General features: G+C 35.8%; 3 protein-coding genes and 1 pseudogene across 3 annotated transcripts; 1 reads left to right on the forward strand and 3 right to left on the reverse strand.

Annotated features, from left to right (window-relative positions):
* The first annotated feature begins 1,903 nt into the window (after positions 1–1,903).
* On the forward strand, positions 1,904–8,508 carry LOC135152380 (uncharacterized). Its single transcript, XM_064092529.1, has 17 exons — positions 1,904–2,277; positions 3,505–3,929; positions 4,035–4,850; positions 4,934–5,101; positions 5,182–5,310; positions 5,474–5,572; positions 5,703–5,801; positions 5,877–5,961; positions 6,069–6,148; positions 6,232–6,345; positions 6,477–6,527; positions 6,608–7,113; positions 7,190–7,367; positions 7,464–7,610; positions 7,705–7,842; positions 7,921–8,118; positions 8,194–8,508. The coding sequence occupies exons 1-17, from the start codon at positions 2,268–2,270 to the stop codon at positions 8,329–8,331; spliced, it is 3,381 nt and encodes a 1,126-aa protein (XP_063948599.1). The 5' UTR covers positions 1,904–2,267; the 3' UTR covers positions 8,332–8,508.
* Positions 8,509–9,396: 888 nt separating this feature from the next.
* On the reverse strand, positions 9,397–13,732 carry LOC108217743 (uncharacterized). The gene is made up of 11 exons (XM_064092140.1): positions 13,716–13,732; positions 13,523–13,604; positions 13,288–13,367; positions 12,673–12,853; positions 12,354–12,426; positions 12,083–12,262; positions 11,938–11,999; positions 11,775–11,846; positions 11,617–11,690; positions 11,389–11,530; positions 9,397–9,584 (listed from the first exon to the last, which is right to left on the reverse strand). Exons 1-11 carry the CDS (start codon positions 13,730–13,732, stop codon positions 9,477–9,479), a joined length of 1,071 nt encoding a protein of 356 aa, XP_063948210.1. The 3' UTR covers positions 9,397–9,476.
* On the reverse strand, positions 13,697–17,267 carry LOC135151955 (protein FAR1-RELATED SEQUENCE 5-like). The gene is made up of 5 exons (XM_064091176.1): positions 16,927–17,267; positions 15,694–16,600; positions 15,340–15,598; positions 14,688–15,245; positions 13,697–14,528 (listed from the first exon to the last, which is right to left on the reverse strand). The coding sequence occupies exons 1-5, from the start codon at positions 16,949–16,951 to the stop codon at positions 13,935–13,937; spliced, it is 2,343 nt and encodes a 780-aa protein (XP_063947246.1). The 5' UTR covers positions 16,952–17,267; the 3' UTR covers positions 13,697–13,934.
* Positions 17,268–21,206: 3,939 nt separating this feature from the next.
* On the reverse strand, positions 21,207–22,016 carry LOC135151974 (BURP domain-containing protein 3-like; annotated as a pseudogene).
* Positions 22,017–25,033: the final 3,017 nt, after the last annotated feature.

Raw genomic sequence — 25,033 nt, forward strand, 5'->3', positions numbered from 1 at the left:
CTTCTGATCAAGGTCTGGGACCTTCAAGGCTTCTTTGGTAAAACGATTCATATACTCTCGGAGCGATTCGTTCTTACCTTGATGCAAATTCATTAGGGAGGCAGAGCTCTTAGCATGTGTTTTGCTTCCAACAAATTGCCCTATAAAAGCCCTGCTCAAGTCAGCAAAACAAGAGATAGAATTAGGGGGTAGGCGACTATACCAATGTTGGGCCATCCCACTCAAGGTTTGGGGGAAAGCGCGGCACTTAATTGCTTCGGTGACGGGCTGGAGTAGCAGAGCGTTCATGAAGGTCCGAACATGATTAGCGGGATCACCCGTACCATCATAAGCTTTAATGGTGGGGAGCTTGAATTTTCGGGAAATCCTTGCACCCATGATTTCTTGTGTAAAAGGGGGAACCGGGTTATCAGGATCGCCTGCTGGTAACAAGTGAATTTGATTCATCACGGTTTGACGAGGGATTTCCTCCCTAGATTCTGGGGGTTGCATCCTTGCCTGGTCTCTCTTTAACCGTGCGATTTCCTCTTCATGGGCCCGGATCCTTTCCTCATAAGTTATTGGCCCCCGGGGCTCATTAGCTTCTTGTCTATGGCGACGTCGACGGTGCCGAGTATGATCGGTTTCTCTCCTCCTTCGAGGGGGGGTATCACGCTCTTGCTCCGACTCCGAGGAGTCGTAATCAGTTACGTGCACATAGTCATCACCCGTGCCTCCACGAGTGGTTGTCGTGACTGTTGAGTAATGCGTGCCGGCGTCGGTGACGGTTGCAATTACTCGAGTCAGAGGGGGCAGCGAGCCAAAAGTCAGGGGAGTAGTAGTTTGAGCAATGGTCGTACTGAGCGGGAGTGAGGTAGTCACAGGGGTTGATTCAGTCGAGACTCCGGTGGTGGTTCGACCGCGTGGAACATGAATTTCTGAACGTGGTCCGGTTGGGTTCGTCATGGTTGTTGTTGTCTTTCCCACAGTTGGCGCCAAATGTTATAGAACTAAAAACGGGGGTGAGCGATTCGTGCTTTGGACTGGTCTCGGTGCGAGATGCCTACGTATCTTCTGCGTGGAGAAGAATCAAGTCCAAAACGTAGTTCTAGTTATGAGGGGTAGAGCCCTTTATATAGGCGCTTCGGAGTCAGAAGTCGGGTGGAAGTATGATTCCGTGTATCAGACTTCTTATCGAAGTATGCCTCGAAGCAAGAGATAAGATAGAACTCTCATCCTCTTGTTGTTGACGTTTATCCGAACTTCTGAATATTTATCTGCTAGAATCAGATGTATTATAGAATTTAGACTCGCAACTGGACCTCTAACTGGGCCTCTATTAATTAATTACGAAATTAATTAATATTTAAGAGCCTCAGGCCCTATTTAACTGTGCTTTAGTATTCTTGGGCTTTTAATATCCAATAATAATTAAATATTATTTCTGACCCATATCACATACATTTCATAAAAATAAAAATATTTAACAGAAAGGGATCGAGTATGTACACCTATTGCACCCAACTTTACATCCGTGGAAATGGATTTGGTAAGAAAATGAGGTTGCACCTAAAGCTTGATTAAAAGGAAAGCGAGAGACGGTGGCGAACAAGTGATAGCGGAGGCGGACAGTGGGAGCGAGGTTGCAGGCGGCGATTCGAAGGCGGCTTGAGAAATGAGGATATTAGGGCTCTGAGACTTGTATTGACCCTTTAAGATGATTCAAATGAATATTTAATTGACTACTATCTACTGCTTAGTAATTTATAGTAGTATATTACTATATTACTATAATATATAATATATTAAATAATAATTGGAAATTGATTTATTTTGAAAATTGAATATATATAATATATATATATATATAATGGCCCAAAAAATTATAAATAATATGTATAGTATGTAATATATATATATATATAGAGTTGGGTTCAGTGTAGGACTTATATTTTTAAAGACTATGAAGACCACATAAGACACCGTTGGATGAGCATAACAACGTCCGGCTGAGATTGTCCGCTGAATTAAAACTTTTATTAAAATAAAAAAAGTAATGACCGTATATCCAAAAGATACGTATGTACAGACAACAGTTTTCTAAACCCACTCCACGCGACTACAATCCCGGAAAGCACTCTCGAGAGAATAACCGTTACAAACTCAAAATCAAATCCTTTACCACGAAGATCACTTAAGCACGATTCTTGCAGCACGAGTCGGTGAAAACGTTGTTTAAAGGCCGGTTATTGCAGCATCAACACATTCAAGCTCGCCCATCAAAAGAGATGTTCAGAGGTATGTAGCATAATTTTTTATTAATGTAATTAGAGTTGTGAGTAGTCGTTTTTTAATGTGAAATTGATTAATATATTGGGTGTGGTAGGTCTATGAACCACATTGTTGTTCTGTAGTTGATTTTTTAATTTGGACAATGCATGGCCTGTCTACAACTATGAGTTTGGTGGGCAAGATCACAACCCCTAATATTTTGTTGCATGTGATTGTTTCCTGTGGATTAAAGTTCTGTGAACAATATGGAAATTGTTGAGTTAATTATTTGGTTGGATTTGTAAGCGTAGATGGTGCTGTAAAGTGTATGTTCTTTGCTTTATTTGTTGTGTTGTAGTATATTATAAGTTGTCTTTAGAGGAGACAGAGCTTAGGTTAAATGAAATTATTTAAGGTTTTTCACTGCTTAGGAGTATTAGTGCTCGCTCTGCGATTCGGTAAATTAGATTCTGAGGTGCCTTAAAATATTAGAACTGTTTTGCACACTCGGTATTTTGTAGAACATTTAGTGGAATTGTACTGCACGCGCGATATTCTGTAGAACATTTACTAAAGGTGCTATTGCTGCAAACTCAAACTTCAGTGAGCATAACGTCCGAGCATATATATCAATGATCACTAATTTCGGTCAACCATTTTCCTGTTTACTTAATCTGTGAACAAATGCACCTCATTGTACTAGCAGTAAAATCTAATTAGCATAACACTTACTAATTACTAAATGCTATAATCTCTTTGTACTGAGATTCTTTTAATGGATGCAACCACAGTGATGTACTTTGTATTACAGTTAAGGTGTTTTGTTCCTGCATCTAAAAACGGATCCCTTGTCTTGTTTTATATGGACAAATACAAATATAAAACTTTGAATGGGGAATAAGTAAGCTAATCTAGTACAGAATACTCCACAATGTATTAAAATGTGAATTATTATTTTTCATATGTCCATAAAATTTTTTTATATTATCTCCCAATTTGAGGAAACAATTTAATTAAGTGAAACTGTTTAGAGCAAAATGGAAGTATCTTACAATGTTGGAAGTGTTCTGCAAACAAAATTATTTGCGCAGTAATAGTGAAATCGTTTTTGACACAACTTAATTGGTGGTCTTGTTAGATTTTAAATTGTACCGAGCATACGTAATTGTACTGCAATAGATACCGTTTGGTGTAGCTGTCCTTATGTTGTTGTACATGAGTAATAATGCTGTTACTTTTTTGTACTTATTGCAGGATTGCGTCGTAGTAATCGGCTTATTGAAAGCCCTTGGCTTCATAACAGGCCGAAGAAGGGACCGGTTTATATCAATTTAGAAGAGGGTCAAGAGATTGTATTTGTGCATGACAGTTCTGGGAAGAAGGAGTTGAGTGATGGCAGAGGTTTAGCAGCGGCTGTGAGTGATAGCAGAGGTTTAGCAGTGGCTGCAGACATGATAAATGAATGGAAATCTGCAGGGGTGGGGAACAATAATGACTTCAGTGATGAAGATACCGACTTTAGGACTCCGATGGAGTGTTTTGATAACAGCAAAAAAAAGGTTAACAGTGAGAAGGATAGTGCAGCACTTCCAGAAGAAAGTTCAAAGGGAATAATGTTGAGGTCAGGGAAGAAAGCACATCATCAAATGAAAAGCAACAAGAGACCAAGGCAGAGCGAGGTATTGTCTCATCTACTAATGACAAAAATGTTGTTAATTCGACGTATATCTACTATATAAAGTTCATCTCAGGTATTAATGACAAGTATTGATTGGTTTTAATAGGTTGCTGGACAAACGAAGATACGTATAACTGAGACAAATAAGCTTAAAACCAGAGCAAGTACTGCAAAAAATGATGATCATGGAGGAAAAAAACAGGATACAAGGATCACTGTTGGAGCAAAACGTGGGCGTAGAAAATTAGCAGCAGAGAAGTCTAGTGCTGTGGCTTTGAAAAAAGAGAAGGTGAAGAAGACGAGAACATATGAAAACTACATACAAAAAAAGTTTTCCCCTGGAATAATGAGTGATGTTCTTGCAAACTTGTCCGATGAACAGAGAAAATGGGTGACTACAACCGGATTTGGAGATATTCTGAGTTTTAGGCAGATGTGGTACGCACACACGTTGGGATACAATGTTGTTAGTGCTTTCAATAGCAGAAATTGTAGTCTAGAGTTGAAAGCCGGTACTATTGAAATTTCAGACAAGACAGTGAGGAGTGTGCTAGGCTTACCAATGGGAAGTGAGATTATTGAACCAGGGGATAACGAAGAAAGGGTGAGTCTGTGGGGGGAACAATTTGAAGGCTGTTTAGTTTGTAAAGTTTCCCCTATGACGTTGAGCAATAGAATACAAGGAAATCGTGAAGCGAACACAGAATTCAAACTAAACTTCCTCGTTCTGCTGTACAACTTCTTTATTGATGGTAACCAGAATATGTATTTAAATCGTGATGTCCTCCGATACTCAATGGATATAGACCACTGCGGGAAGTACAACTGGTGCAGGTTGCTTATCGAAAAGCTTAGGGTGTCACATGATTACTGGTCAGCGGTGAAATCGCGCTACTTTACAGGATCTTTGACATTCCTAATTGTAAGTTATCCTTCCTTTCTCTTTTCTAATAGCCAAAATTTGATGACAGTTTGCTCAGTTTTTTCAAATATCATGTCGTGCAGTATTTATATGTCAGCACATTGAGGGTCAAGGGAACCATACATATTCCACCAATGTATCCAGCATTTAGAGGATGGTCAGATAGGTTTTTACGTGAGAGGCAGAAATTTGAAGCAAGCAATGATTGCTTTGGAGACGGTGATTTAGTAACTCTGAAGGATAAGGCAGAGGTAGGACAATAAATCATAATCTGAATTATTTGAATCCAGATTTGTACTCATAACGTCTCTGTTCTTCTGAAATTCTGCAGGGAATTACAAGCTCCACGGAAATAGGGCTACAAGTCAAAGATTCTGAGAGAGCTAGTGGTGAAGATAAACAAGAAACTATGGCAGCTGAGAATGAAAACTTGGATGCGATGGACGACAGTGGTAGTAAGGTAAAATTTATTATTCTAAGATTAATTGGCATTGTAGAGGTATATATATTAATCTTGCAGAGGTATAGTAAGGTAAAATTATATAGTAAGGTAAAATTTATTATTCTAGGAATAATTGGCATCGCAGAGGTATATATATTAATTTTTTTGGTTTGTGTCTAAGGGGAACCGTGATGGAGACAATATCAGTGATGAAGAGCTAGTGGTCGAGGATTCGTTTACACTCCATGATGAATGTATAAATGATGGGTGGGAAGACGAGGTAAGTTTGAAAATAATATATATTTACAGTTAGAGTTGAGTCACTATGTCCACCAAATTTAGTTAAATGAGTTTTGTGTTACACATGAATCCTAAAATATTTGATAGGTTACTTAATTTTGGTTAAACAGGATGGCGACTTAAGGAATTACTTTGCACAGCCTAGTGAACCTGCTGGTTGCAATGCTACAAAAAAAGACGGTACAAGCAAAGCTGCAGATGAAGATAAAGTTTGTAACATTAAACCAAAACAATGTCTTCATGTAGTACAAAGTTTGGGATCTTATATTCATGAATCTAAGCAGGTTAAAAGAAGTAATGAAGCGAGAAAGGAAAGCAAGTACCTGGGAGGAACATCTGAGTTATTGACTATGACAGATTACATGGCAAGTACACATTTTTTGTGGCATGACTCTTTCTTTGAATATTGTTTGAATGAAAATTGGGGGGCCTGTAAAATTACATTTTCAGATGAATTAAATAATGTGCACAGGAAGGATTCCTTGAGCGGATTATAGAAGTGGTATCATGTGTGAAGAACAACGCGGACGTAAATACTGAGGACATCATCAGCAAGGTACAAAATAATCACAGCACATCGACCCTTTGAAAGCTTATTTTGTTCAGTGCAACTTTCTCCTAAATGATTAATATCAGCAGGCAGTGCAAATGAAATCAACTGGAACTGTCGCCAAAAAGGGGGACTCTACAAAATTGAATGAAGAACAAGGGAAAGTTTTGGAAACTCCAGAAATTGATGTGACCAAAAAGAAGGTCAGTACAATAACATTTAAAGTCTAAAGTAGGAAGCAAAGTAAAACCTTCTTGCGTTTAGTAGATATGAGTGGATGAATTTTATTGTTTGCATGCTTATGGCTGTAATTGACAATTTTGAGATGATCCAGGAAAGATTTCCGGGGGCAGACGACGTCATTGATACACATTTCGATGAGCAGGTAATTGTATTTCTAAATTAATTAAGTACAAGTCTGCGTGTCTATATCTTAATTGTTTGTACTGCTTATTACATATGCAGATGTATCTAGAAGAATTTGCTGAGAAACTGACACAACTGAGAGACCTATTTGGGATATGCTTGGACAGATACGAAGTATCCCATGCTTTGTACCCTGATAATCCTTTGATGCAGGAATTGAGGACCAACTTTGTATATTTTTTCAAGTTATTCGGTGATACTAGTCCGCTTTCAAAGAGATTGTTTACACGTGTAGAAGCTGATAAAGATACCACCAAAACCGCGCATTGCAATGATTCAACAGTAGTGCCGAGCTTCTCACTTGGCATTTCACAAGTCACACCAAAGAAACTGGACAGTGTTCTGGAGAGCATCGTGGTAGCTCAAGAGTGTGACAACCAGAAAAGTAGTATTACTGATATCGTTCGGCCAAGACGAGAGACTAAGATTTCTCAGATTTGTAGGTCACCTTTTGTCAGCAGAGTGGTTGATGTCAGTAGTCATGCTATCAGCGCGGAGGAAAAGAGAATTTGGGAATGGTTGTTCTCAAACAAAAGAAACAAAAAGTACGACATTCTAACTTTTATGTACAGATAACTGTTTTTAATATTTTCAGTAGATTTTAATATGTATCTTGGGCAGGGAACACTTATTTGAGTGGAATACAAGAATGTGCACGAAGGCACACTTTCAGTCATTGGATTACAACAAGATGGTAGAGGGCACTGTTATTGATGCTTGGACGTGCATACTAAATGAAAATGAGATCCTAAGATCTGATTCATCTCCCATGCGGCTGTTCTTGAACACGGAGACCACGGTATATGCTAATTTTAGATCCTTCTATTATAATTTGCTTGAAGATCTTAATATACTAGCATCTTAATTGTTTGTGTTAACCATTTAAATGGAACAGTACGGCCCAATGAATATGTTGGTGAACAAGGATGATGTTCATGACATAATTAAGCGTAAATGTGTATTCGATGACAATATGCAAATCGTACTAGAAATGGTCAACGGGATCCATCAGAAAATTTATAATGTACAAGAATTTGATATGGTAATCTACATGTCCTGTTACAGATTGGCTTATTTAATTGCCTAAAAATAGTTGCTAGTTTTTTTTATGACTATTATTGTTGAATTGTTTGCAGTTTGTATTCCCAATATATAATGCGACACACCATTATATAATTTGCTATAACATGAAGAAACCTAGCTGGGAAATTATTGACAATAGAGTGCAGACATCACATTTTGGAGAAATGTTTGGAGATCTCCCGTTTCTTTTGGTAAGAAATCGCAATTGAAAAACAACAGCTTAACCATTACGCATATATGGTGCTTATCTTTTGCCTTTGTCGTGACAGCACGATCTTTTCTGTGATTGGATTTCGCAATACAATCTACCTAAGGGTGACGAGATCAAAAACATGCTCCCAAATGTCGTGAAATTTGGATGGCAGACAACTGACAACTGGATGGATTGTGGCGTATATGTGATGCGTCACTTGGAGACGTACATGGGATCCTTGTATACATGGAAAGCTGGACTACGAGCAGAAGATGTAAAAAATTTTATAATCTAATTAAAAATTTGAAATTGCAAATAAATACTTGTTGTCTAATACAATATTTTACAGGGGAAAACTAGGGATTTGCTCAAGAAGTTGAGAATGATCTACTGCCATAAGATTCTAACTTGGAATGGAAACAAGCGGAGGGCGATGGTAATGCGCAGTGTAGCAACCTTTACAAAGGCCAAAAAGTCTGCAATGTGACTATGGATATAACTAGGTTATAAGTTTTTATCGGACGCAGGGTACTGAATATATCTTTTATTGGATTTCTGTACACACTCGTTGACTTATGTTCAGATTTCGAACCTTATGAAATTCTAATATATTGGAACTAGACTTCTGTCCAGATGCATTATTTATGTTATATTGCATTGTTGCTTGTAAGTGAAAGCTGTGAAGCTTGACACAAAATGATTTTTCTAAACAGCTTATCCTGCAAACATATAACTATGTGTTTTCATTGTCCTGCAAACTTTTGAGTTGGAACAAGACTTGTGTCATGATGCAGTATTTACATTGTACTGCATTATTGCTTGTAAGTGAAAGTTGTGATGCTGCACACTGCATGATTTATCTAAATAGAGTATCCTGCAAACATATAACTATGTGTTTTCATTATCCTGCAAACTTTTAATTTGGAACTATACTATATTTGCAGTGGATTTCATTGATAAGTTTAGATAAAATTTCACAAATAATATCAATCACTAAACAACATCAGCAGATTAGTATATACATTCATTAGTTTTATGCTATTAATATATTTCTATAGGTCTTATGATAACTTGTAGGTGTTTCCTTGTGAATCTTTATTCTGAAAAGAATTAAAAATGATTCTTGTTAATTCTGAGTTAGAATCTTAATAGGTAAGTGATGTGTACATGCTTCATAAATAATTGCAAGGTCACTATCTGCTTTTGGATGAAAAATACATTTTAACATACAATAGTGATAGTTTCTTGTGACATTTTTTTTTATAAATTTCTAAAATTACCCCAATAATTTTTTTGATCAATTTAACTACAGAAAATCAAGCAGAACTGATAAATTGGAACAGGATCTCAACGAAATCCAATAATACAAATAATCACACACACCCGAAGCACATCTTAAAGGTAGCAACATCATTTCCTTGAAATAATATAGTAGCATTGTGGCAGTACTCAGTAGTATGAGGAACTGATATTGGAAGAACAAGTGCAATTCTGGCCTCGAAAACTACACAAACATGAAGGGCCTGCTCATTAAAGAAGCAGAACATATACATGGTGAAGCTCAAGCAGTCTCAAATTAGGTACCAAAAGATGATCATGTTTGAATTCTAAAGAGGTAAGCTGGCAGTATGATCACAAGGAGCTGAAGATATCATTGAACTTTGATGCTGCAGCCAGGCCGCTTAAGATTGCGCCTTCTACATTAGGACTGACACAGAAATCCCCGCATATCGCCAGCCTCTTTTTCACATCTTTTAGTATTGGGGAGGGAGGGGATCAAGCTCTAAACCTCTTTTAGTATTAGGAGTGCCTTTAACACCTTCTGGTGTTTGGGCTCTCCATGATTATCGAACACTGCAAGCTTCTTCTCTCTTTTTTTTTTCCAAAAGCCTACACTGCACTCTTTTCTTGCTAATTAACACTGTACTCTGTCCTTTGAACGCATTAATATTGAATCTGTAATTTTAACAGCCGAATAAGATAAAATAATCAAATGTTTGACATATATTATTTCCTGGTATGTACATGTTCACAAAAAAATCAATTCAGCTTTACTATAATAAAATCTCAAATTATCGAAAGCAAAATGCTACTTGTACATTTGGTAGTTATCAGTAAATAATCTGACAGTTTTATATTGTTGCTAGTCCTCCCACTATATATTTCCTATTGCCCTGTATACAATAAGATGTGTGATTGCCTCAAAGTATCAGGGAGTATATACTTTCATGCAATATAATCCAGAAAGCTTTTAGTAAAAATTTGATTGCACATATGCATTCTTCATACTATATCGGGAAAAAAACCTTTATACAATAACTTTACACTCTCACTTCTACTCAGATTCCACATATAGAGTTTGGAACATCAAGCTTTCTGCTTCCATGTGTCATATGTGAAATAACAATATATAACTATATGTAAATTAAATGAACAGAAAGTAACTGGTCGAGTCATGAGTGCCTTACCGTTGATAATTTTGTTGCGTATCAGGCTCTGCAAGAAAACACATACAAGCCTCACAAGTCTGTTCTGCATGTACTTATCCTGAGAGAGAAATTGTATTAGCTAGGAAGAGAGAAAGAAATAAGAAATACAGTAACAAACAACTAAACAAGAATAGAGAAAGATGTGAGAAGGAAGAGAAGTTATAAACAGAATAAACAAGTATAAAGTGCATAACCCATGTCTCAGTTGTGGCTTTCATGTACATGGCCTGGGCAACAAGCAGAAAACTAATCCTTATATTACATTACGATCTTCAAAATTCTGCCTCACCCCCTCACAAGTTCTATTACAATTATTCCATACATGTATGTCTTTCAAAAGCTGGGTGTCTCAACAGAACCATCTCTACTCCTTGGGGGTAGGGGCAAGGTGAGTTACAACACAGGATAGTTCCCTTAGTTTATATCCTCAATAAACAGAAATTTTTGGTACTTAAAGCAAGTATATTGACTAACAAGAGAACAGAGAGTAAAAATAGAAGGAAAAAGAATATTCAGAGTATGAAATCATATGAAGAATCAATCTAACTAGGCAGTCATCAACAGAGATTGCACGAGTAAGAAATTTCTTCCCCTTTAATTTGCAACTGTTAGTATCATCCCTTCAGCTATAATTTAGCTACAATTGAACACACTTCCTCTTTAACATGTGTAAAGTAGTTATTTAGATATAATATCGACACACTGAAAGCCACTGCAAATGTCTTGATTGTACAATTTTAAACTATTTTTTCTTTTCCTGTCCACAGTTCATTCAGATTAGTAGATTACGGAGGACCACAACATGAGGGCTGGAAACAAAGCCTTCACCTCCCAGTTGAATGTTTGTTAACAAATGAGACAAGGCATAAACTTTTTAGTAGACTTACAATTAAGGTTAATAGCATATGAAGGTCCTACCAAGAGCTATTATGCCGCAAATTAGTCCAAGATAGTGAAAATTAAACAAATAGATTATTACTGAAAAGAGCTGCCGCAAATTAGTACAAAATAGTGAAAATTAAACAAATTGATTATTAATTCGAGTTAAGTAATACCTTAATGTTCTCACAGGATGATATGCAATTAGTTATGTACATGTGTACAAATTCAGTTGGGAGGTCAACAGCTGTAGTAAGTCGGTTGACAACTTCCATTGAATGAAGACTCATGTCCATGTTAACGAGAACTGTGAAGTACCTGAACTAATTGAACATATATTAAACAACTAATATGAAACATTATACTGAGAAAGTAATCAGGAATAAAAAGGATAAGGAACATACTCTGAAATCTCAGTTGAATGAATCATCTTGGTCAGGACTTCAACAGCAATTAAAGGATTATTCTCCACCATTTCCTGTAAGCAAAATAGGAGGCCTTAATATATAAAGAAGTGTCAGTTATTAGTATAATAATGAAAGCAAGATAGAGTAAAACATACCGGTAACTTTTTTGGTGTCAATCCTGAGTGATATACAATCTTTGGATCGCTAACCAACTCAAACAGAACTCTCTTCAAAATATTTATTGAAAAACATCAATGTCAATGTCAGATAAAATAGTGAATCCAGATAAAGATTTAGTGAAACAGTACAGTATAATACAAAAACAATGATGAGCTTGATCGCCTTCTTCTGAAATGCTTGCAGCCGGAAAAGCAGCACCCCTGTTCAGAATATACAGTCAGACTTGTATCGTCGTAGGGGGTAAATGTGGAATCAGGTCCTATGTATTAATATGAAGTCTTACCAAGAGGAGGTGGTCGTCCTGTTAAGTCTGTAAACCTCGGAGAGAAAACATTTTTATCAGATGCTATCACTCCCTTAAAGTGTCCAAGATTTTGTCCATCCATTCCATTCAAGGACCAGGAGCCCTCGTCTTCCAACCATTCTAATCGCCCAACACCTACCCCAAATTTAGTTTCCACTCCTGAGGACAATACGAAAAGGCCAGGTAAGATATCCTTTCAACAATAGAATGTCCGTAGTGGAAACAAAGATATCAGTAATCCAAATCACACCTGGCTCAGAGACTAAAGCTCTACAAATAGAATTCATTTTTGGGGTGCCGACAAATTTCTTGCATGATCCATCCTAAATAGAGCTAACATTTAGAGGCATTTTGGTTCTGCAAAATTTAGACAAAAGGCTCGATTGAACCTAATAAGACGCTTTAGTTCTGCAAAATTTCTGAACTTTGATGCTCTGATGCGATAGATGATACTTATATGAAATTTTATAATTAAAACGACAAAGACACGCTAAATTGGTTGTTAACTATTGGTAAATGATAATGAATGAGTTCAGGAAACACAAATATAACAAAGAGGCGGGGAAAACCTTTTCATAGTCTGAAAATGTTCTGGAGATAAAATTAAAAGATCCGAAACTCTCTTTCCATTCAGCAACAAAACCCCTTGCTTCCCAATCTGCAACAACACGATGCACGTCAGCATTAGTAGCCGTGAAGTAAGGAGCACCATGATCAAATACCAGTTCCTTCCCATCCTCAGTAGTCTCTCTGACAAAATTTATAATAAATTCAGTAGATGCAAGCCACATTTTACTAATTGCACTCCTCAAGTAGACTGGTACTTCGAATGAATACATTATATTGTAAATTAGGGCTCAATAAAAGAATCTGCAGAGCAATTATCAATTTCTAAATAGGAAAGCATCGATATGATCAAGCTCTGCTCCAAACCATCTTAAACAACAAAAGTCTACAAAATTACAAGATTCACTACATAAATATACCAAATTCACTAATTGTATAAAATTGATTCACAAACATATTCACCCCTTAGAAGGGTCACATAAAATGAGAGAGAGAGAGAGAGTGAGAGAGAGAGAGAGAGGGAGGGAGAGGGAGGGAGAGAGAGAGAGGGAGGGAGGGGGAGAGGGAGAGGGAGAGGGGGAGCGAGAGAGGGAGGGAGAGAGAGAGGATCTAATCACCTTCTCCCGGACATGCGACCACCAGGGCCTCTAGCAGAGTCGAAAAATAAGTTGAAGAATAACATGCTGTTTTCATCTTCCTGCAAACATATGACATTTTCTAAACAGATTATCCTGCAAACATATCACTTCAAAATTAGTACTATGTCTGAGGAACTATGTGTAAGACCAAAGTCCCAGGACCAAAAACTTGTAAACTATGCAGTCACAACAACAAAAAACCTATCCAAAAAACCTGTAAACTAAAAATGCTAATCTTAAAACCAAAAATCTTGGCAGATATAAGACAAGAATACGAACTAACACCAGAGTAATCCCTGTAAACAAGGAATAAGAAAAAGAAAAAACATTCAAAACCAAGATATTTTAAACAATGTAAATTTCATAACAACATATCGTCCTTCTGTCAGATAACACAGAAAAAAAACCCAGCAACTGAAGGCATAAAGTTAAGCACTGAAATAGCATTAATCGGGATGCTTAACTATAACATGAAAGCGTAAATATCAACATCTGGTTTTGGAAAAAAATAAATAAAAGCAAACCATGATTAAAATTAAGCTCCTAGTAGAGATTGAACTACAAACTTTTAACAAGAAAATTTAGCAAATTCATATTAAAAATTGCAGACTAACATAACAATATTATCAAATTGCAGGATCTTTTTGCGCTTCTGGACAGGTACGGGCATTATGGCGTACGAGCTGGTTACAAATACCACACTTTCGCTTCTTCCTGTCCTGAGCAGAGAGTTCACGACTGCTTTTCAACCGACTACCACAGCCTTTATTCCTGCTAATATTCGGATTCTGAATAAGGATTTCATCACGAGGTACTGTGCCAACAAACTTGTCAGCTCTATGACTTGAATCATCTGTGTTAGCAGACTTAGACTTTGCATTCAGAGAATTAGTGATGGACTCTAACCCCGCTACTATCAAATCAAGCTGATCCATGTCATCACCGGCAAGGTTAATCGAGCTATTAAATTCAAACCACGCCCTAGTGCGTTTAAGCTTTGCTCTGTCCTTTTTGTGCCCTCCATATGATAATTCAGAAGACAACAGGAATGAGTGATTTTTTATTGCATCCTTAGTCCAGCGTGCCTTCACAAGTTCACGAGGAATTTCTTTTACACCACAATGGTGTAGAGCTGCAAAGGCGTGACTGCAAAGATATCCTTTTTGAAAGAATAACTTACAAGTGCACTCAACATAGTTATCACAGTGGCGCACCGTCACCTAAGGCAAGGAATATCAGGCTTATAGTTAAACAAATATACAACCAAATACTTAATAATCTACACAGTATAGTTTTCTTGTCTTAGCATATCATTATTCTCTAATTATAAAATGTAGAAATTTATAAACTCTTGCCAATAAATTAATAAAGTGATTTACCTCAAACACCTTGTTGTTAAGCAGCTCATCTTTAAATTTAAAGTATGAGGAGTCAGTGCCTATCATCCTGTCATTTAGGATATTATGATAGCATCCTGACTTAATTTGCTCCCGCACAAGATAATAAATTTCCAGCGTATACACTTTGGAAGCATCTAACTCTATACGCAGTGAAGTCTCAGTCTTTGGAGTCTCATGAGATCTCTTGTCATCAGTGGCATTTATAAGACGCTGCTTGTCCATAGCGCTTTCAAAACTGGAGTAGAATTCACGTAAAGTGTCACCGCTTTCATGAAAATGCTGGAAAAAAGAGTTTGAACTCTCAGACCGTGATGTTGTTCTAAGTAAGCCGGCCATTTCTATATCAGAGAAATATGCAGGTATCCATTGAGCGCGAATGTCAAACATTTCATTGAGCCAAGCATTGTCCTCCAAATTGAATTCTGCCATCACAGCTTTCCAATCAGACTCAAACTCGGAGGGTGTTAGATGATCAGAGTACACAACCGACTTCAATCTGTCAACAAACTTTTTGTTTGATGAAAGTTTAGGACCAACCTGTGCAAAACAAAGAAATAATTTCTTTTAAAAGCATGGAAGAATTGTTATGTATATCAAAAAAATGTATGAGATATACGAAATAGATTTTAACCTTCATTGGTAGCTTATTCATGATATGCCACATACAGAGGCGGTGAGTGGTAGAAGGCCACCATTTATCCAAAGCCTTCTTTATGGCAGGACATTGATCGGTTATAACCGTTCTGGGAGGGCGTCCCATTGCATCGACAAAGGCATTTACAAGCCACTTAAAGTTTTTGTAATCTTCCTTCTCCAAAAGTCCCGCAGCAAAAGTCACGTTCTTCCAATGATTATTCACACCAGTGAAAGGTACAAAAACCATGTTGTACCTAAGATATAGGGGAAACAGAGAATACTGAGTTTCTTGTAGAAACAAAAAACAAAAAAACAGACACACAAAAAAAACCTGTTATTATGTAAATACCTGTTGGTGCGGAATGTAGGATCAAAGGACACTATGTCGCCAAACACATCATAATTAGCTTGTGCTACAGTATCTGTCCAGAAAAGGCCAGTCAAACGCCCTTCACTATCAACCTTATAGTCATAATAAAAGCTGTTTTTGGATGCAGCTTTGTTGCTCTTGAACCTATCCAATATCATATCACTATCATGAGCACCAATACGACTTTTAACATCTCGGTTAAAATTTTTAAAATCTTCCACAGTTGCACCTATATTATCGAAGGAACCAGTCATCTCCTTCACTAAATTATGAGCACGTGTGGGACCTATGTTGGCTCGCGAACAATCCATTATGAAATTCTGATAAGCATATGATAAATTTCTATTACAGCGCAAAAACATGTTAGCAGCTCCAGTAGCAAGGGGATGATTGTGTTCCTCCACAAAACCCATTAGAACAAAACCTCTTAGACCAGCAACTTTCATGATAATCCGAGCTTTGCATTGACATCTTTTAGATGTTGTCCTCTTACGTGGTCCCTGAACAGGGTTATCAACATAGTTTTCAGAGTAGTTGGTATCTGGTTTGCCTCCACGACTGCATTGATAATACTTTGCATACAAATTGCCACGTCTGTCAGATTTTTCTGTTGATTTAATCACATCAAAACCACAAAGCCTTCCATATTCTCTATAGAATTGATATGCATGCTCCAAAGTTGGGAAATGTTGATTTAACTTTGGCTTGTGCTCCTCGTCACATTTAGGAGTATAGAATTTAATACCATCTAAACCTATATGGCAGGTGTACTCGTCATTGTTGTCTTCTGTAGACTCTTCTACATGACTATCAGAATCCGAACCTCCCCTTTCCATATCGTCCATGAATTCCTCGGAATCAGAACTTTCCACATGGGGAATAGGATCTGCATATTAGCTAAACAAGGTCAGACAATACAAAACTTTCTGCAATTGATGCCATGAACACACAATCATAGTGACAGAAAATGAAGTTTTGACATGATATAGGACAATAAATTCCACACAAATAATTATCAACCTAAACAGAGATATAACAAACATAGTTTTTTGTCACATTTACATGGACATATGCAGGACAACTATTATGAAATGAATCACTGAGAAAAACTGAACACGAAATACAATTAAAACAATGAGTGGCAAGAAAAAAAATATGAACTATGTAACTAATTACAGCAATTAAACCAGAAGAGGATACAAATTTACAAACCTGATGACTCCTTCTCTTTACTCATGATTTAGCAGCACAACAAAATCTCTTCCTTCACGGTTGATACAAAAAATTAGTGCGACATTTACACGAACGGGCTACTCCGGTGGATAGCCACAGATACCATATTTAACTGCCGAAACAATCTTCAGTTCTGGGAGGAAACCGCTCGTTTAACTCCTTAAAGACGGTTAAAAGCGTATGTTTGTCGTATACTGCTGTATTTGCCTAATATGTAAATATCTTTTAATAAAAAGTGGAAATAATTGTAACCGTTGGATTGTTTAGGATGGATGGCTGTGATGTTAGTCTCCGATACTACACTCTTTTTGTGGTCTACAAGGAACTTTCTTCTATATATATATATATAATATTATATATATTATTTGGATTTTATTTTGGGTTTCGGATTTGGATCGGGTTCGGATCGGTTTTGGATTTCGGGTTGGGTTTTGATACAGAATACCTAATATCCAAATTCAAATCCAAACTCGTTCGGGTCTAAAAATCAAATCCAAATCCAAATCCAAATCCAAAATATCGGGTTCGGTAAAATCCATTCGGATCGAAACAGTCGGGTATCCATTCGGATCGGTCTTTTCTGCCATCCCTAATTACAATAAAGCCATGCATGAATGTTGCGGTTGGTTTTTCAATCTTTTTTTTGTTATAATCAGTTATGAGTCAGGTTTTGTAAAGTTTTCACATGTGCTTATCTCCACAGCAGTTGAAAAGTATAGAATTTTCTCAAATGATTAAGAATATTGCTGGTAAGGAAATCACGCTTAAAATCCATCTTAGAAGTGAGAACATCTTGATGAAAATCAAGCTCAAATATGTACGTGATGCATGTGAATTTGGTTATTCATCAACTTTGGGGGATGAGGCAACAACTTCGACGAGCTTTTGCAATGGGCAATGTGAGTGTCTTAATATTTATATGGATATCTTTGACATTGTATGTTTCATTACCACTATATGCTGTAATCTTACTCAATTTTTTTTTTTCACAAAACAGTGTATTCGATTTTGATGAATCTGAAAGCACTCCTAGTAATACACCAAGCTCATCCAAATTGTCAAACAAGAAAATTGAGACGGTTATATTATTGGTCTTTGTATACAGTTTTGATTGTTTATTTTACTATTCTTATTAACACAATAGTTGGTTTAATATTAAAACAGTTCTTGTTCATGCATGATAAATAAAAATTGCTTCGTGTTTCAATGACTTGTCGTTGTTGAAATTAAAGTCTGGAATCAATCTCATGAAATTTTTTCCTCTGAATTTGTTGTATTAATAAGTGATTGTAATGATTTTAAACATTGTTCCTAACTCCGTTATTTGGCTTGATTCAACAGGATGTTTGCAATCATTTTATTTCATTTATAGATTATTTTTCAACTCTACTATGATGAATGAATTTTTGTGTTTATTATATTCTCGAAGTCAGCAGATAGATTACCATATATCTTAAAATGCTTTGTCGTCATGATCTAGTTAAAATAGTGTTCTTATTTAGCTTGATTATTCCAATTAATATAATTATTTAAATTTTAGAAGATTTTAATGTACGGGCATATTATGTATAAATAGTTGAGATCCCTTTTTATTCAACTTGAAATTCTTCTATTTCAAGCTATGATACTTAGCTTGAAGCTAAATCTAAAAGTTATATATGTGTTATATAATTTTTTTTATATAAATATCAATATTATATAAAAATTAAAGGACAAATACAAAGATACTGAAAAATAAGAATGATAACACTTAAAGCTTTATTCATAAATACCCAAGCCTAAAAGAATTATTGCAAAAATATTATCATTTTTTAAAACAAATTGAAAAAAAAACTATCTTCTAAAAAATTTGCAAAAATACGGAAGTTGCATTTGTAATCATTTTTGATACTACTAGCAACTATATATACAACCATAGATGTAAATTAAAAAATCTGTTATTATATACATTTATCTACATAATAAGTTGCAAATGACGAAAGTGAGTGTCTTTAAAAGCCAATACTAATATAACAAAAGCAACAATGAAATCAATTAAAAGTAACTAATTTTCAGAAGCTCTTATCTCCTCCGATCCTTCTCCTTCTCCGTCAACGTCGCATCGGCCTCAATCGTCTGGATCACCGCCACCAGCTCCGACTTCCTCCCGGCTGCCAGAGCTCGGCGTCCACCTCCATCTACTACTCATTTTTAGTGCAGGAGTGACAACTGGGAGTTTCTCGCCGGCGCTATTTTCTCTTTTTCCAGGGAATCCCCAACGATGCCGCCGTCACTTTCGGATCTATGTTTTTAAAAAGTGCATAAGAGAAATTGTTGGCCAGAGAGTTAGTGAGAGAGAGGGGAGAAAGAGGAGAGAGAAGTAAAAAAGAAATGGGTGTGAATATGATATTATTGTATAATTACTTGTATGTTTTAAAACATAGTAAATTTGCAAAATTTTAGATAAGTTAGTATATTTACAAAAATTATCTAAAAGTTAATATAATTTTCAGATTTTCTAACATTTGTATCTTCTCATCCTAATCTTAGTCTTCCTGAGACTTACTTAAATATTTATTTACTTATAAAATACATAAATTTAAATATTAAAAATAAATTTAGAAGTAATTTCCTCAGCCAAAAGATATTTTTAATTGATGACGTAGAGGATTCTACGTCACTAAAAGGGAATGGTCAAAATATGCATGGATTTGGTGGATCAAAAGGCACAATAATATTCCCAACCACAAAACAAGAATCACTTTTTTCAGGATAAGAAGGAACAAAAAATAAATTAAATTTGCATTATAAATGAACTCCAAGTCTTACAGATTTCAAGTGAACAAGACATGAAAAGCATGAAATGGCTTACTACGCAGGAGAGATGACGCCCACCATCTGTATCCGAATTCCATTGGTTGATTCGATATGAGTCGGCGGCGTCTTGTCTCCGGCGTAGAAATTCTTTTATGCGCGACGTTATTAACTTCGGTATGTATCGCGTATGCTCACCGCTAAGTGTACATGTATTGTTTTCTAGATCAGGCTTCGCATTTTGTTAGGCTTGAGTTGAGTTTCTTTACTTGTGTGTAAGTTTTGTATGTCCAAGTCACGTATGCACAGTGCATGTATATTTCACTTGTTGCGGCTCGTTCAGGCGCTGCAGAACTGATGAAACATGAAAACGAAGATTTTTTGTTCGCGTATACGGACATGTATACTTCGCCATTCAAGGACATGAGCTTTTTTAGCTCTCTGGACACTGAGTTCATCTGATTTTCGTCGAGTCGAATTATATTAACATCTCGTTACTTCAAGAAAGGGAATGTTTTCCTTAACTGAACTGATCTCTCGAATCCCCCAACAGCCGTGCGAAATTTATTCCTGTCCCCCCAACAGCCGTGCGAAATTTTAAAGCATGGAACTTAATTTTTTTTTTAAGTAAATTTAAATAACTTTTTTTAAGAGAAAAATATAATCAGATTTTTAATAAAATTTAATTAAACTTCAAGGGTCGCGCTCGAGAGAGAACCAGATCTTAAAATGAAACCATAGAACTTCTGCTGCAGAACCCTAAATTCTTAGTATCTAAATCCAAATACATGTTTTTATCATGTTTTTTCATCGTTGTGTGTGTTCAAAAATAATTTTAAAATATAATACATAGATATTGACATTTTTTGCATGTGAAGTTCTGCAGCAGAACTCTAACTAATACTTATGTTCATACTTAAATTTCTTTTCTCACAGGAGTGTTGCGCAGCAAAACTGATTCCCACAAGGCCTAGGTAATAAAATCACATATTAAGCCGAATTCGATTAGGATAAGAAGTGTATCCATACTTCATTTTCTTTTCTCATACAAGTGTTCGGCAGCAAAACTAATTTCCACAAGTCCTAGGTTTCAAATCGAGTATCCATGCAAATCAAGTCCGACTTGGATATGTGTTTTCAAGAATAGCAGAATTGATGTGTATTTAGAAAAATATTCTGCAACAAAATTGTTTAATGTTCCTGTTCTTCTTCCTCGATTTTTTGTATCTGATTATTTTGATTTAGTGAATCTTTATATCAGTCCCACTAGTAATGCATATATATTGGCTAGCGCAAACTAAGTGGTCGGAGATGAAGTCCTTCATCTAAATATTTGTTGAGTTCTGAAGAATGATATTAAGGATATGGGATAATGTTACTAATGTTTGCAGAAGAAAGCAACAGCTTGCACATAAGTCCTTCAAGATTGTACTTCACATATATATTGAGAAATCTAGCAGTAATATTTAGTATGGAACCCAGACGACATGATCCTCGGGAAGAAAATGGCAAATAGGAGCACTTCCAGGCTTAACAGTGAGCGCCTGAAACGCCAAGTGTTTTGGATTCCAAGACGAAGTATATGTGTGGCAAATAGCTGCTGCCTTCGCTTTTGTTCCATCATATCCAACAAGTGAAACTTTGTAAGCCTTGACATCGTTTACCTTGTGGCAATTAAACACACCATATGCCTAGTTTTGCTTGTGAGAAATCACGCCTTTTCTCCTAGTTTTTTTTATCTAAGAATTCTGTACTTTTGCATTTTACTCTTTTTTTCAACATCTGTTGATAGTGCCTTGACTTTATTCCCAAATCTAGAAGTGGTGAAATCAATCATTTTCTCTGGTGCTGTTGCACAGTACTTCTCTTCACCTTTGATTCCTGGTGCTTCACATACAGTGATCGTATTTTTCATTGCTTTGGATTCCAATGTGTTTTCCTTTATAGAGAATTTGGTTAGTATATATTTCCAGTACTATTTTAGATGAGAATGGAATGGAGTCTGCAACGTTTCGAGGCAGGACAGGTGTTGGAGTAGTGGACTTGCTGAAATGTAGATTCATGTTTGTTCCTGGTGTAAATCTTTTCTCAAGAAAAAGAGGGATGTGCCGGTATCATCGAAACATGTTCTCCCAAGGCGCCATTATAGAAGAACATATATGATTCGATTCCAACGTCAACAGGCTTTTCTTTGTTGCCTGACTTAACTGCTACACCACCTCTGAGAGTGTACTGATCAGCAGAGGCATCGTATATATTGAATTGGTTAATGACCTTTTAGTCCTTGAAGTTTGGGTGGAAGTTCCGATGCGGATTCGAAGTTTAAAAACGTACATTTCAACCCTCAAAGTATCTTTGTCGTACCTTTTAGCCGTTATGGCATATACCGGTATATAACGGGGTGGACAAAGTTGACATTTCACACGTGAGGGTTAAAAGGGGCATTAAACATTAAGAGTTAAAAAGAACATCTAATGTACTTTAATGCTTTCTTTAGGGGTTAAAAGGAATGAGATGTATACTTTAAGGGTTAAAAGGTACGCCCAAACTTTACCCCGAATATGAATTGTCAAGTTTATCCCCCGATTTATACTGGTATTTTTTAAAAAGTTAAAAGGTACGACAAAGATACTTTGAGGGTCGACAGGTATATTTTTAAACTTCGAGGCCGCATCGGAACTTTCACCCATACTTCGAGGGCTAAAAGGTCATTTAAGCCTATTGAATTTGTTTGGATCGACTTCCCTGTTAAAACTTGTGCCTTTGTCATCCATCAATTCTGCACATGATGTTATGCTCAATATACAGGGGCGTCTCCAGGATTTCGGAGGCCCTAGTAATATACTACAAAGAATCAAAAATATGTAGTATCTAGTATAGAAAATTAATTTTGAAATAAAAATCTCAAAGTAGAGAAGAATCGAAGAGATCACTATATAGTATATATTACCTTTGCTGGTTTGCTGCTCTGGCTCAATTGAGGTTTTCTACCTTTTTGGATATATTAAAGACTTAAAGTAATTTAAAATATTGAAAAACATTATATTTTATTGGGTTTTTATCTATTTTTTATTTTATTACATGGGCCTAAAGTTAAAGGACTGTATATATAGGAGGCCCGTGTATGGATGGAGGCCCCAGACAAATAGATGAGACTCCCCCTGAAGACGCCTCTGTCAATATATTACTCCTTTGACGATTTTAAAGAAGTTGAAATTGTTGTACCAGAAAGTGGTAAGGAATCTGAACATACCGAAAGAAGTGCAAAGAAAAGGAAGAGATTGAACTCCATATGGTGGTATTATTAAGCCTTTGGAGACTACTGTGTATATCTAGCTGCTGAATGCATGAAGAGAAGTGAAGTGTAGCCTAGTATTTATAAGCAGATGATATTGTCCTGACCTCCTTTTTGGTTCATAAAGATTTAATTACATGTTACATCGAGTAGCTAGAACTTGACTCGAGCAGCAGTCAAGCTTGACTTCGAGCCCAAAACCAAACTCGACTCCGACTCCATTTAATATATATCTGAGTTCGAACCAAATTATAGAATCTATATATTTTAGACTCGACTCGATCAAAAAATTGAACTCAAGCTCAATAGCCAAAAACTGAACTCGACTAATTTGAGTTACAGCGTACAAGTTCTACTGTTCTGGATATTTTTTCTTCTAAACTGTGCCAACAGGGACGAGGGACCATTTCTTATTAAGGAGTAGGTTGTTCACGAACAGAGACGATCCAAGTTTTGACCAAGCCGAGTTTTAATTTTTTTCTAGAGATCCGAGCTTTTTTAACTGACAAAAATCGTTTTCGAGCTCGTTAATTAACGAGCCGAACACGAGCTTGTTCACGGATAAAAATGAGCGGAGTCGAGCCGAGCTGAGCCAGAAAAAAAATAAAGTCAAACCGCTAACTGACTCTTAAAATAGTAAATCAAATAAAATTATTTTTCCGAAACTTTAGTAACATCACTAAAATCTATAGATATATTAGATGTTAAATTCTGAGTTTAATAACATGTATACATTATAAAAATATCCTGAAAATATTGCATTTTTTCGAGTTTTAACAAGCCGAACTCGAGCCTAAGGAGTTCGAGTCGAGCTCGAGCTGAACACACTAAAAGCTCGGCTCGAGCTCGTTTTGTTAACGAACACATTTACGTGTTCGAACTTGAACTCGAGTTCTTAACGAATCTAGCCGAACCGATCTTTTATCGAGTCGAGCTCGAGTTTGCTCGCGAATAGCTCGGTTCGAGGCATCATATGTACTCCATTTTGTTTTATTTAAAATGGAAAATAGATTTTTTTGTCACTTAACTTATTGTGTTTTAGAAACTTATCGCTCAACTAAATTTTTTTCCTTTTACTCACTGATGTTTGGTTTGGATTTCTTTTTAGTCACTAACTTAGGTTCGGATTTGATTGCTAGTATTATGATAATTTTTTGTATCATTATTAATATATTGATAGTATGTAATATTTTGTATGTCATGTATGTTTGTATCTTTTTATATAACAATAATAACATAGAATGAGTCAATAAAAAATTAAAATCGTGAAAAATCTAATTAAGATTATATGGAATCAATGATTTCAAACAAATCATCGTCACTGATAAGATAAGTCTAATTGATTAATACAATGCATCATTTTTCACTATTAAAATTTCAATCGACTAATTCAGCCTAAGATCTCTCTTAAATTTATCTTCATAAATTTTAATAAACTTTATCTTTTTACTATTTTCAAGATAAAGATATAAAAACAGAGAGGAAAACTTAATCTCCGATAATTGTCTTCTATAATGCATCATTTTATGTTATTATTACTTCTACCGTCCCTCTAATTTGTTTACAGCTTTTTCTACTACTTAGCACGTACCTTAAAACTCTTACAAAACATGGTTTCATAACTTATTTTTGAGATTTTATTATTCAAACGCTAAATTGTTATTCATAAGGAAAAAATAAAATAATTTATGAAACTACATCTTTTAAAAGTCGTAAAATGTGTGTCAAACTCTTATCACCCAAAGTGAAAGACCTTCGGGACATAAGAAGTACTGTATATAAAGATACAAACATATATCAAATCATCAAAATATTATAGACTATCACTATATTTTAATAATGCAACAAAAAATTAATATAATTATTAATAATCAAATCTGAACCTAACTTTAGTGATCAAAAAAAATCCGAACCTAACATCAGTGAGTAAAATAAAAAAATTATAGTTGAGTAATAAAATTCTGAAGACACAATAAATTGAGTGGCAAAAAATACATT

The sequence above is a fragment of the Daucus carota genome, chromosome 4 (genome assembly GCF_001625215.2).
Source record: "Daucus carota subsp. sativus chromosome 4, DH1 v3.0, whole genome shotgun sequence".
Lineage (NCBI taxonomy): Eukaryota > Viridiplantae > Streptophyta > Magnoliopsida > Apiales > Apiaceae > Daucus > Daucus carota.

Coding starts and splice junctions, on each gene's coding strand:
- LOC135152380 (XM_064092529.1), top strand. Junction 5,962..6,068: donor TATGACAGATTACATGGCAA/GTACACATTTTT, acceptor GTGCACAGGAAG/GATTCCTTGAGCGGATTATA. Junction 7,368..7,463: donor TCTTGAACACGGAGACCACG/GTATATGCTAAT, acceptor TAAATGGAACAG/TACGGCCCAATGAATATGTT.
- LOC108217743 (XM_064092140.1), bottom strand. Junction 12,427..12,672: donor CATTTTCAGACTATGAAAAG/GTTTTCCCCGCC, acceptor AGCTCTATTTAG/GATGGATCATGCAAGAAATT. Junction 11,847..11,937: donor TCAAGCTCATCATTGTTTTT/GTATTATACTGT, acceptor AATATTTTGAAG/AGAGTTCTGTTTGAGTTGGT.
- LOC135151955 (XM_064091176.1), bottom strand. CDS start 16,951: ATGAGTAAAGAGAAGGAGTCATCAG. Junction 16,601..16,926: donor TAAAGAGAAGGAGTCATCAG/GTTTGTAAATTT, acceptor GCTAATATGCAG/ATCCTATTCCCCATGTGGAA. Junction 15,599..15,693: donor CCTACATTCCGCACCAACAG/GTATTTACATAA, acceptor CCTATATCTTAG/GTACAACATGGTTTTTGTAC.